The sequence below is a fragment of the Myxocyprinus asiaticus genome, chromosome 7 (assembly GCF_019703515.2).
Source record: "Myxocyprinus asiaticus isolate MX2 ecotype Aquarium Trade chromosome 7, UBuf_Myxa_2, whole genome shotgun sequence".
Taxonomy (NCBI): Eukaryota; Metazoa; Chordata; class Actinopteri; order Cypriniformes; family Catostomidae; genus Myxocyprinus; species Myxocyprinus asiaticus.
Genome location: NC_059350.1, coordinates 771,376 through 784,818, shown reverse-complemented (window position 1 = coordinate 784,818; position 13,443 = coordinate 771,376). Strand labels below are relative to the sequence as shown.

Below are 13,443 nucleotides of genomic sequence, written 5' to 3'. Positions count from 1 at the left end.
TAATTCTGATTGGCAGATGTGTTGCTAAGTCGAATTCACCTCAACTCCACTGTGACGGGCGTCATCATGACGTCATGTGAGTCAGGTGAAGTTCGGACGCAGATGAGAATATCATACACTTCTCTTCACTATAAGTATTAATTTACCCGATAAAACGACAAATCACCATGTTTCATAAGACAAGAAGACAAAGGGTTACTTGCACAATATTTACTAAAGTTTCTGAGTGAAAACCTTCTACTGGAGTTCCATGTGTTGTGCTCATTGAGCGTCATCGGTGATAAAGAACATGGACTGGGGTTCAGATCTGTGGGTAAGTTTGAGTTTTGCCCTTTGTGTGTTTTTACATTGATGAAATTCGATCTGTTACAATATCATTACTTCAATACACTTTCTATGATGAACATGTTTTTAATTGCTAAGTTCAAAGTCATTTTTCTGGGGCTTAAAGTAAAAAATGTCATGTGGTGTAATTGTCAGATACAGTAAAAAAAAAAAAAAAAAAAAATCTCATTAAAAGCTGAAATTTAAAACCTAAAAGAAAGAAATGTTGGCATGAGTAGTGCAAAATCATCTTTAAATAAATCAGCATAAAAAAGCAGTGAAACAAATTTGTTTTAAAATGATTAATCATAAAATATTAATGTAACTGAAAATAAAAACATCATATAAAGAGGACCTCTTTAAACCCTCAAGACTGTGTGCCAATATATATATATATATATATATATATATATATATATATATATATATATATATATATATATATATATATATATTGGTTATATCATAGTTCAGGTCATATAGAGTTACCCTGAACAAAATTCTTGACTCAAAAATTTGATTTTTTGTAAAAAATAAAATAAAATAAAAATCCCTTGAAAAATTGTTAATGCTTTAGATGTTTAACAATCATTTCTGAAAACCAACAAGGACACCAAGATTACATTTGTACAACCCTGACACGTGTTTTAAACTGGATTTTTACATTTTTATTTATCTTGGATTGTCAATGATCTGCAAGGGAAAGGGCCATTTTTGAACTCCTATTAATGTTCCTCTGCGTTCATTCTTTACTTCAGTTGAGTGGACAAGAATCAATAGCAATTATAATATAAAGTATTCAATTAAAAGTCCACTATCTAATGGAGCAATGATCAGCCTGCAGGTCATGGTCGGGTCTAAGGGGAGGCTGGGGGGGATCTAGGGCTAGTAGTAGATCTTAGTACCGGCCCTGGTATAGCTTTAATTGACATTAAGAAATTAATTGTTTCCACAACACTGATTTTTATGTATTATTATGTTATGTGTTTAAATCGTGTGATTAGGTTCATCATTATTTCCCAGCACTGAGCTGTTAATAGTCATGGCCCGGTCAGTTCAGGTTAAACTGGTTTAGGGGAGTGCTGGTGTCTCCTGTAGAGCTGATAATCAAGTATGTGATTAGAACAGAACATCAGACAAACCCCATTCCTCTCCACTGATTACTGGACCAACAAGAACACTCGCCTTTCTGGTCAACTCTATACAGTGGGGTCGAAAAGTCAGTCCAGAGTAAAAAATCTGGGATTCTAATTTAAACCTGGAAATAAACAGGACGTTTTAGGATTTTGCTCAATTTTAAACCAAACATTACGCTGTAAAATTTGAAAAATGCAAAACACCATCCCAGTATGGTAAGTATGAGATATAGTTGTGTGTGTTGTATGAATTTATGCTTTTATGCTTTTATGCTGAAGACAACTGTACCATGTGACCCATCAGCACATCTTGTAGTGTGAAGTGGATTGACCTGTAAAGCAAGTTTTATTGTATGCACGTGGGAGAAAGTGCTGTTAATATACAAGCTGTAACATACACAGTCACACCTTTAATACAGAGAGCTCAATGTCCCACATACCTGAAACACTCTCACAGTCACACACAAACAAACACCCAGCCTGTGGCTCCAAGTCAACTACAAATGGCATTTACAACCCATTTTATTTCAGTAATGTGATTGGTTTTAAGTTCAAACGCATTTACCATAAGACCAGGAAAGTAAGTCGATATTGATGTTGACTTTAAGTGTGTATATGTGTTTGCAGGACCAGCATGACGTGATTGAGAGACACACGCAGAGTGGACTGGATCTACTGGAGCGATATGTGAAGTTTGTCAAAGAGAGAGCGGACATTGAGCAGAATTACGCCAAACAGCTCAGGCAAGACGCTCACTGTGTGCTAGTGTGTTCATACAGGAGGAAGAAAGTATCTTTCAGGATAAAACGGGGGCAGTACTAGGATGTCATTTTGGGGGGGGACAACTGTTAATCTCTTTGGCACCAGGTGGTGCTCCTCCTTGATATTTTGGGTTGGGTTTGGGTTGATCCCCCTGGATTGTATTTCATCATTGGTCCCGGGGGCATTAGAAGTTTCGGACACAAGAAAAATCTAGGGGGGCAGGTCCCCCCCCTCTTAGACCCGGCCATGATATAAGAACAGGTGTGTGTGTTTCTCTGCAGGAATCTCTGTAAGAAATTCCATTCCAGACGAGGCAGCAAAGAAGATCAGGACACAAAGTGAGTCCACCAGCTCTCAAACAATCGACTGATCATTAACAATCCGTGTGAGACGCTTCACAGCTGTCCAAGTACAACTTTTCAAAACCAATCCTAGCATTAGGCTGCATCCCAATTTGCATATTACCATACCGGTTGCTGTTGCTCAACTGGTAGAACATTGTGCTAGCAGCAACAAAATCATGGGTTTGATTCCCAGGTTTGTGACAGTTCTCGATCTGCTTTATCAATTGCTTTAAAACACTTATAAGTTTTAAAAATCAGTTTTAATGGTAATAAATGTATCTTGATGCTAACACTTAAATACAAACAGATGCAAGATGCAATTTTATGACGTGATAGTGTTTCAGTTCTGATGTACTTACGAACGCAGGCTTGGTATAAGGTTACGTCCACACAGGTACGTTAATTGAAAACACATTGATTTCGCTAGATTTACACCTCTCATTCATACTAGAACAGTGTTTTCCTCCATTAAAAACGGAGTATTTCGAAAATGCTCTCCATGACCGCATATTCTGGAAAAACAATGAAGTTAGGAAACTGAAAAGAAGAGTTTTCAAATGAAAACAGATTGGTTTGGATGTGGCCCAAATATGACTCCCATCCCAGAATAAACCAATCAGACTCTTGTGTGTTTACTTGTGTGTATGCAGATTAACCAATCAGCAAGCATTTCAGGATGTGCTGAATGAGCTGAATGAGTATGCAGGTCAGAGAGAGCTGCTGTCAGAGAACATGACTGTGAACATCTGTGCGGATCTCACCAAAAATCTCCATGAACTCCGAATGGAACGCAAGAATGTGAGACACGAGTGATTGAATTATTGTGATTCTGTGATCTGCTTCATACTGTCATAGTTTATATGTAAAGATGCAGAATATCTTTTTGAGGTTTTACCTTTTTAAAATCTTTGAGATCTTGATTGTAAAGCTCTTCTTTTTTTTCTATTTTAGTGTCTCTTGGATATTAAGAAGGCTCAACAAAACCTTGAAAGTGTTTTAAAACAGCTTGAGATTGTAAGTGTGTGTGTGTGTGAGAATATGTGACCATCTCCGTTCAATCAAAGTCAAAGTGCTCAATTTAATTTTTTTTGACATATTGTCAAATAGCCTCATCATATGGTGACCCCACCACATGACATTTTTATTTAATTACTGAGGAAGTCGCTGCACTAATCAGATGAATGAGTGATGAAATGTCTTTCATCACTAGAATATCTCTACTAAACACTCTCTGCTGCATACTTGGAGAATATGAACTATAAACAGTCACCTGGAGAAAATAACAACACATGCTGTATCATACACAACATAATACAGATGGATGGGTTTATAGATGGATAGATTAATTTTTTTTGGATGGAAGGATGAATGGATGGAAGGATTGGATTACGAATGGGTTTATGGATGGATGGATTATGGATAGATTGGTTAATGGATGGATGGGTTATAGATGGATGGATGGACAGATGGATGAATGAATGGATCAGTTTATGGATGGGTGGGTTTAGGGATAGATAGATGGATGGATGGATGATTGGATGGATTTAAGGATAGATGATTGGATGGATTTAGGGATGGATAGATGGTGGGATAGATGGATTTATGGATGGATGGATGGATGGTGGGATAGATGGATTTATGGATGGATGGTTTGGTTTATGGGTGGATGGTGGGATAGATGGATTGATGGATGGATTGGTTTAGGGATGGATGGATGGTGGGATAGATGGATTGATGGGTGGATGAGTTTAGGGATGGATGGATGCATGGATGGTGGGAGATGGATTTATGGATGGATGGATTGGTTTATGGGTGGATGAGTTTAGGGATGGATGGATGGTGGGATAGATGGATTTATGGATGGATGCATGTACTTATAGATGGATTGGTTATGGATAGATGGATTCATGGATGGATGGGTTTTATGGATGGATTAACGTTTGACTGATCTTTACTCAGAGTAAAAAGCGTTTTGAGAAGGAATGGAAAGAAGCAGAAAAGGCAAATCAACAAACAGAGAAAATCCAGCAGGACACCAACTCAACTAAAGCAGACGTGGACAAGGTACACACACAACAATAAGAAAAATGCATGCACATTCAAAATAGATAAATGTGGGTGCAGGATTCAAATTTATCACACCTATCCCTTGAAGTAAATAAAGGAACTGCACACAGTAGCTATGTTTCCATCAATGATTTTTATGCACATTTTGGGATATTGCATGAACTACTGGATGGAAACACCAAAATGCGAATAAATTTCAAATGAGCATAAAAAATTATACGCTCGCTTGAGGTGGATACATTTTTTATTTGATAAGAAGAAATGTGCATAAACTATGATGGAAACACATTTACCGAACAAATTCAATAGGAGTTTAATAGGAATAAAAGATGGCATCAAAAAGGTCATGTGACTGAAAAACTCTGGACTAACCAGCGAGCCCATCATCGCATCTGAAGTATTGCTCTGGTCATCCTGAAATAACGATCTAGAAAATCCAAAGCCTACAAAGTGTTTGCAAAGCAAATAAGTCAAACAAACTTTAACTGTACGGAACAGAAGGTTTATTGAAGGTTTATTTATTGTAAATATCTTATAGATGAACGCACATACAGGTGCATCTCAATAAATTAGAATGTCGTGGAAAAGTTTATTTCAGTAATTCAACTCAAATTGTGAAACTTGTGTATTAAATAAATTCAATGCACACAGACTGAAGTAGTTTAAGTCTTCGGTTCTTTTAATTGTGATGATTTTGGCTCACATTTAACAAAAACCCACCAATTCACTATCTCAAAAAATTAGAATATGGTGACATGCCAATCAGCTAATCAACTCAAAACACCTGCAAAGGTTTCCTGAGCCTTCAAAATGGTCTCTCAGTTTGGTTCACTAGGCTACACAATCATGGGGAAGACTGCTGATCTGACAGTTGTCCAGAAGACAATCATTGACACCCTTCACAAGGAGGGTAAGCCACAAACATTCATTGCCAAAGAAGCTGGCTGTTCACAGAGTGCTGTATCCAAGCATGTTAACAGAAAGTTGAGTGGAAGGAAAAAGTGTGGAAGAAAAAGATGCACAACCAACCGAGAGAACCGCAGCCTTATGAGGATTGTCAAGCAAAATCGATTCAAGAATTTGGGTGAACTTCACAAGGAATGGACTGAGGCTGGGGTCAAGGCATCAAGAGCCACCACACACAGACATGTCAAGGAATTTGGCTACAGTTGTTGTATTCCTCTTGTTAAGCCACTCCTGAACCACAGACAACGTCAGAGGGGTCTTACCTGGGCTAAGGAGAAGAAGAACTGGACTGTTGCCCAGTGGTCCAAAGTCCTCTTTTCAGATGAGAGCAAGTTTTATATTTCATTTGGAAACCAAGGTCCTAGAGTCTGGAGGAAGGGTGGAGAAGCTCATAGCCCAAGTTGCTTGAAGTCCAGTGTTAAGTTTCCACAGTCTGTGATGATTTGGGGTGCAATGTCATCTGCTGGTGTTGGTCCATTGTGTTTTTTGAAAACCAAAGTCACTGCACCCGTTTACCAAGAAATTTTGGAGCACTTCATGCTTCCTTCTGCTGACCAGCTTTTTAAAGTTGCTGATTTCATTTTCCAGCAGGATTTGGCACCTGCCCACACTGCCAAAAGCACCAAAAGTTGGTTAAATGACCATGGTGTTGGTGTGCTTGACTGGCCAGCAAACTCACCAGACCTGAACCCCATAGAGAATCTATGGGGTATTGTCAAGAGGAAAATGAGAAACAAGAGACCAAAAAATGCAGATGAGCTGAAGGCCACTGTCAAAGAAACCTGGGCTTCCATACCACCTCAGCAGTGCCACAAACTGATCACCTCCATGCCACGCCGAATTGAAGCAGTAATTAAAGCAAAAGGAGCCCCTACCAAGTATTGAGTACATATACAGTAAATGAACATACTTTCCAGAAGGCCAACAATTCACTAAAAATGTTTTTTTTATTGGTCTTATGATGTATTCTAATTTTTTGAGATAGTGAATTGGTGGGTTTTTGTTAAATGTGAGCCAAAATCATCACAATTAAAAGAACCAAAGACTTAAACTACTTCAGTCTGTGTGCATTGAATTTATTTAATACACGAGTTTCACAATTTGAGTTGAATTACTGAAATAAATGAACTTTTCCACGACATTCTAATTTATTGAGATGCACCTGTATATAAGTGCTCTGAAGTGTGTGACGCGCTGTCGCTCCCAAACATGAGACAAAGTTCTTTACTAGTGTTTTGTCTGCATGCTCTAACCCGCCAGTATTTCATCCTTTTGAACACCCTTGGATGGAAACATGGCTATTGAAAGCTCCCATGTGTTTCATGTCATTCAGCTCTTCTTCAGACTTGCATACACATTAAATTTTGTGCTTTTAAGTCTGAGGAAGTGCTGAATGGCTTGAAATGTTGACTCTTTATGGGAGTTGGGTGTAGTGATGACACTACTTAAACCAGCCTAATATGGTCAGCTGATTTTAGATGATCCAACAGTCTAGAAAAATAAAAAACACACCTAGAAAACTCCCACAAAGAGTCAACATTTTGGGCCTTACAGATACAACAAAACAAGTACACACACACTATACACACAAACCAAACACTTCTTCTTTTGGCCTTTAGTTTATACATTGATGTTATTTGTAACATATTTGCACTTGTATTTATCATGTTTGGTGTGTGTGTGTGTGTTGTAGGCCAAACAGCAGGCACACTCGCGCACACACATTGCAGACGAGTGTAAGAATGATTACGCTTCACAACTCCAGAGGTACAACAAGGAGCAAAACAATTTTTATCATTCCGAAATTCCCGAAGTATTCAAGGTGAGTCATAAATAGAATTGAAAGGTTTAAAGGCAATCAGTCTGTCTGGAATCTCATGTCAACTGACTCCGCCCCATGTCTGTCAATCACAGAAGCTACAGGAAATGGAGGAGCGACGCATCAGGATGTTGGCGGATGGTTATGTGCAATTCTCTGAAACTGAAAAGAAGATCCTGCCAAACATCAGCAAGTGTTTAGACACAATCAGCACCACAGGGAGGAACATCAATGAGAAACAGGTGTGTACAAAACATTGTTCTTTAAATGTATGGCAGTATTCATCATGTCATATTCATTTTACTCTGTTGTCCTCTGACTAAAAGGCCATATAAGTTCAGTTAACGAAAGTAACATTTTTGTTGATGATAATGTGCAACTCTGATAGCACATGTACCTCACTCAGATGTCTATTTGATGTGTGTGTTTACATCTGGAAGACGTATTTTTTTAGGTTGTTTGCTCATTTGCAGTACGTCTATAAAACGTTTCCTCTCGGATGTCAATAAGACATTCAGCAGATGTCTTTGAGACGTTTATGATTTAGAATGTTTGTAAATCTCGATGATGTACGTTTGCTATCTTAGAAAATGACATTTAAGTATACAATGTAACAGGCCACGCTTTAACACCATACATTTAAACATTTAGAAAAATGCATAAACTAGGGATGCAAAATTTGCCAAATTCTTTTTACCAGTTAACCGATAAGCCATGAATGAAACAAGTGAGCAAACAGGCATGACAAAGGTCTCTACTGGCTGAAAGGAATTTGTAGTTATTACATAATAACAAGCAAACTGCATGAATGGGCGAGGAGTTTGCCCATAACAGAGCCATACTGTCTGAACCAACAGATGAATAAAACCCTTTAAGCCTGCCAATTATTGTTTGATAAGATGAAAATACATGACTCGGTTACAAATATTTATACAAAATGTAAATATTCATCCCTGGTGTCTTACTAAATGAAATCTCTGTATTTAACAATAGCGCTGTATGTCTGTTTCTGAAGGAAACTTTGGCTCTTATAGAGCAGTATAAAACAGGTTTGACGCCCCCTGCTGACGTGGAGTTTGAAGATTACAGTCAAGGAGTCAAACCCGCCGCCAATGAGACCGCACCTCACCTACCCAAAGTCCGCATCAAACAGTTGTTCCACAAGAAGAACAAGGTACACATACAAACACACACACCCCTTGAGCGTCTCGCCGCTTGTCGTAATTTTGGCCAAAATATAACAAAAGCCGGCAACCCTATTTTTCAGTCCACTCTTCTTATACTGCATGTTGTACCCTGTGTTATAAAGAAAATATTTGAACAATTTGACTGACCATTTGTGTTTGTTTTTGCAGATAACATCTCCTGATAAAACTATGGTACAGTGAGGACCTTTATTCTCTACACATTTAAATAAAACAATTTTCAATAATGATGCTAATAATTTTGTAGTTATAAGAATTAGTTTTGAGAATTATTAAATTTATTAATAATAAGTTAATATTTTTACTTGTTTAATAATTATAACTATTGATAATTATGAATAATTTATCAATCCTAATTTAATATTCTTTTTTTATACTTTTACAGATTTAATAATTCATTATCAATAAATATTTTTAAATTGTAATTTATTCATTATTAACAAACGTAGTAATTTAATAATAATAATTATACTTAATATCATTCAATAATTTAAATATAATTATTACTCATTGTTTATTATTTATTGATTATTGATAAATGTAATGTTCTTTAAATAATTTTGAAGATAGGGTGATCATTTTTCTAAAGAAGTTATACAGATCCAATAAATAATCTATTGTGTCTGTGTCTGTGTCTGTGTGTGTGTGTGTGTGTGTGTGTGTGTGTGTGTGAAGCCCTCTTTGGTCAAGGATTTATCTCGTCTTCCTCCAGATAAGAGAAGGAAATGTTTGCAGGAGAAGATTGATGATGTAAACAAAGAGCTGCAGATAGAGACAGAACAAAGGTACACAGCTGTGATGGAGATGCTCAGCAACCTAATCTAATATATATATATATATATATATATATATATATACAAATATTCTTAAAACAAATTAATTGAAGCAGAATGACATGAGATATTGAGTCTTGTTTTATGAGAAATCTAGCTACATGTGGAGGGGTTTAGGCTTGAAAAAAAACTATTTGCCAATTGGCTAAAAAAAAAAAACAAAAAAAAACTTGTTTTCCTTTCAATCAAGTTTTTTCTTACCCCAGTGGCAAATTTGACAAAAATGTTATTAGATTTCTCTGAAAACAAGACAAAAATATCACAATGTCATTTTGCTTCTCAATTAAATGTATCTTGTTTTAAAAATTAGATATTTTGAAAGGAAAACAAGACAAAAATACTCCATAATAAAATTATTATTTGCAGTGTATAATTCACATTCACCAAAACATTATGACCACTCACAGGTGAATAATGTTGATCATCTCCTAACAAGGCCACATGTCAAGGTCTGGGTAGATTAGATGGTAAGTGAACAATCAGTAGTTAACGTGTTGAATGCAGGAGAAATGGGCAGGAGTAAAGACCTGAGTGACTTTGCCAAGGGCCAAATTTTTATGGCCAGACGACTGGGTCAGAGCATCTCTGAAACAGCAAGGCTTGTGGGGTGCTCCCGGTCAGCAGTGGTGAGTACCTACTGACAGTGGTCTGAGGAGGGACAAACCACAAACTGACGTCTGGGTGTTGGGCGCCCAAGGCTCATCGATACGTGAACGCAACGAGGGCTATCCCATCTGGTTCGAACCGACAGAAGGTCTACTGTGGCACAAGTCATAGAAAAGTTTAATGATGGTTACAGGAGGAATGTGTCACAACACACAGTGCATCGCACCCTGCTGCGTATGGGGCTGTGTAGCCGCAGACCAGTCAGAGCGCCCATGATGACCCTTGTCTACCGTCAAAAGTGCCTACAATGGGCACACGAGTGTCGGAACTACACCTTGGAGTAGTGGAAAAAGCTCGCCTGGTCCAATGAGTTCAGTTTTCTTTTACATCACGTGGACGGCCGTGTACGTGTGTGCCGTTTACCTGGGGAAGTGACGGCACCAGGATGCATTGTGGGAAGATGATAAGCTTGTGTAGGGAGTGTGATGCTCTGGGCAACGTTCTGCTGGGAAACCCTGGGTACCTAAACATCGTTGCAGACCAGGTACACCCCTTCATGGCAATGGTATTCCCTGATGGCAGTGGCCTCTTTCAGCAGGATAATGCATCCTGCCACACTGCACACATTGTTCAGGAATGGTTTGAGGTACATGGTGAAGAGTTCAAGGTGTTACCTTGGCCTCCTAATTCCCCAGATCTCAATCCAATTGAGCATCTGTGGGATGTGCTGGACCAACAAGTCCAATCCACGGCAGCTCCACCTCACAGCTTACAGGACTTGAAGGATCTGCTGCTAATGTCTTGGTGCCAGATACCGCAGGACACCTTCAGGGGTCTTGTAGAGTCCATGCCTCAGCAGGTCGGCGTTGTTTTGGTGGCACATGGAGGACCAACAGCATATTAGGCAGGTGGTCATAATGTTTTGGCTCATCAGCGTAATGCATTTTACATGAGTAAATACGTGTGTGTGTGTGTGTGTCAGTGAGGCTCTGATGAAGATGAAGGGAGTTTATGAACAGAATTCTCAGCTTGGCGATCCGTCCAGTCTTCAACCTCAGATCATACAAACTGCTCATAACATTGCCAAACTGAGAGGAGAACTCAACAAATATCAGGTACACACACTCAGAAAGACATGTGTGCATGTATACACTCATAAATAAATATATACTGTATATATAGTGTGTTTGTTGTGTGTTTGTAGGCACAGTTAAGTGAAGTTGGAGGTGGAACATTCATACAAAATCAGACCAGGTTTGTCCGTGAGCGCACACATTTGTGTTAGTGAGAACGTTGGATTTTGTGTGCATTTTTAAACATTTTGTCACACAGTTATTGCCTCTGAACTCTCATTAAATTCATATATTTCATTTGTCATGGTTTGCAGTTTAATGCTCTGTGTAATGTGTGTTTACATGTTGTAAATTAGTGTAGACCATGGCAACTGTAAGTATTTGGCGACTTTAAGTTACACTTTAAAATGTCCAAATGTCATTGCATTAAATCGGTTCACACAGGTGTTTACCAGAAAGTGTCCAAATACAATATATCTGTTTTATAATTTAAACCATTTACAAACGTTTTTTGTTTGTTTTTCTTTCAAATAAATGTAACTTGGTTTGAGATTATTTAATGCAAAGATATTCTGACATTTTTAACGGTGTCTGAAGTTTCCAAATACTTTCCAGTACTGCTGTTTATGTTTTTCTGTGTATGTTTATAGTTCAGGGTATAACTATGTGTTAAGTGAGTCCAGCATGTCTCCGTCCGATGAAAATATCTATGAATGTGGTTTTGATGAGGACTTTGAAGTCGACGTGCCCATTGGTCAGTGCAAAGCACTCTACAACTTTGATGGTGAGCTCATTGTAATAATCTGTTTCAGTCTGTTTACATCACAAATCAAACAATATTTGTAACCAGCTCTCCATTTTTATTCCTTTCACTGTTTCACAAATTAAAGTGCCACATTAAAGTTCAGTATGAGCCTGTTTAGAAATACCCAGTCAATCACAATGATACACTGCAAAACAACATTTTGAAATGTCTAAAGGAGTTCAGATCCTTAAAACAAGATACATATACTTAAGGAGGATTTCTAAAGTTTTTTTACATTTCTAAAGATATAAGGACTTATTTCAGAGGTACATTATTTGAAAACAAGTCTTAATTGGTAATATGTGTGTTTAGGTGGCAGTGAAGGTGCCGTGTGCATGCTGGTGGGCGAGCAGCTGAGCTTGATGGAAGAAGATCAGGGTGATGGCTGGGTCAGAGTTCAGAAGGCAAATGGAGACGTGGGATACGTGCCAGCGACCTACATTCAGATCATCTGATTGCTTCTTTACCTTTAAAATCATGATTCTGAAATCTAAATAATCGGATTCCTTTATCTACAAAATCACGATTCAACCTTCAATATATTCCGAGTTCACCTAAAAAATCAATTTCTCCTGTGCCTTCAGCAGCGACCCCCTCCATCATTTGATATCACAGATGTTTTAAAATATTTTGAAATGAATGTGTCTGATCTGTGGTCACATGACATGTAATGGGGAGTTTTGCAATTTTGCCTTGACCTGAATTATTTACTTTCCTTTGGTTTTGATTTTTTTTTTTTTTTTTTTTTTTGTCGTCTTGCTTTATTTGTGGTGTTTGTTTACTTGTTTGTGTGTGTTGGGAGTCTTTGGCTTGTGCCTTATAAAGTCAAATGTCCATGCATTAAAACATTTTCACAGATATGTTGGTGCATTTAAAAGAACAATTACATGTACTGTCAGCTTACAGCAATATTTATATCAGCGATATTTATATCATAGATGGCAGTCTATTAATAAATATGTCAGTCTATTAATTAATAAAATATTAAATGTTTAGTCTCCAGCCTTTTTTCTGGTGCAGTTCATGTGTAAAACAATGGTCATGCTAACAGTCAGATCTCTGTCTCCCACTGCTGGCTGTACAGAGTAATGACAAACTCCACCTGTTCAAACATGTTCATTATTTTAGATTCAACTCGTCCCTCGGGTTGTAAAAGCAAACAAAAATGGTCAGTTACATTTTTACATTGAAAGTTAGTGGTTCATCGTGTCCCCTATTGCCCTGTTAACTTCCATTATAAGTGGCTTTCTTTTTTTCAAACAGGAATGTGGTAATCAACAGATTGAGCTTCAATTATACGTAACCCAAGACATTCCTTAAATGTTTCATTTGTGTGTAAATGTGGAGTGGTGGTGGTGTAGTGGGCTAAAGCACATAACTGGTCATCAGAAGGTTGCTGGTTCAATCCCCACAGCCACCACCATTGTGTCCTTGAGCAAGGCACTCTGGGTTGCTCCAGGGGGATTGTGCCTGTAATAAGGGCACTGTAAGTCACTTTGGATA

At 37.9% G+C, this 13,443-nt stretch overlaps 1 protein-coding gene across 2 annotated transcripts; it reads left to right on the top strand.

The window, feature by feature from the left end:
• The first annotated feature begins 81 nt into the window (after positions 1 to 81).
• trip10b (thyroid hormone receptor interactor 10b) lies at positions 82 to 13,092 on the top strand. 2 transcript variants are annotated; one of them, XM_051703757.1, is made up of 15 exons: positions 82 to 313; positions 2,088 to 2,203; positions 2,504 to 2,560; positions 3,217 to 3,364; positions 3,518 to 3,580; positions 4,526 to 4,630; positions 7,293 to 7,421; positions 7,514 to 7,660; positions 8,434 to 8,592; positions 8,774 to 8,797; positions 9,299 to 9,408; positions 11,045 to 11,177; positions 11,267 to 11,316; positions 11,786 to 11,919; positions 12,253 to 13,088. In XM_051703757.1, exons 1-15 carry the CDS (start codon positions 290 to 292, stop codon positions 12,393 to 12,395), a joined length of 1,542 nt encoding a protein of 513 aa, XP_051559717.1. In that variant the 5' UTR covers positions 82 to 289; the 3' UTR covers positions 12,396 to 13,088. The 2 variants fall into 2 exon arrangements, with proteins under 2 accessions (XP_051559717.1, XP_051559716.1); XM_051703756.1 differs by lacking the exon at positions 82 to 313 and adding an exon at positions 1,886 to 1,990 and having other exon boundaries at positions 12,253 to 13,092.
• The last annotated feature ends 351 nt before the right edge of the window (positions 13,093 to 13,443 follow it).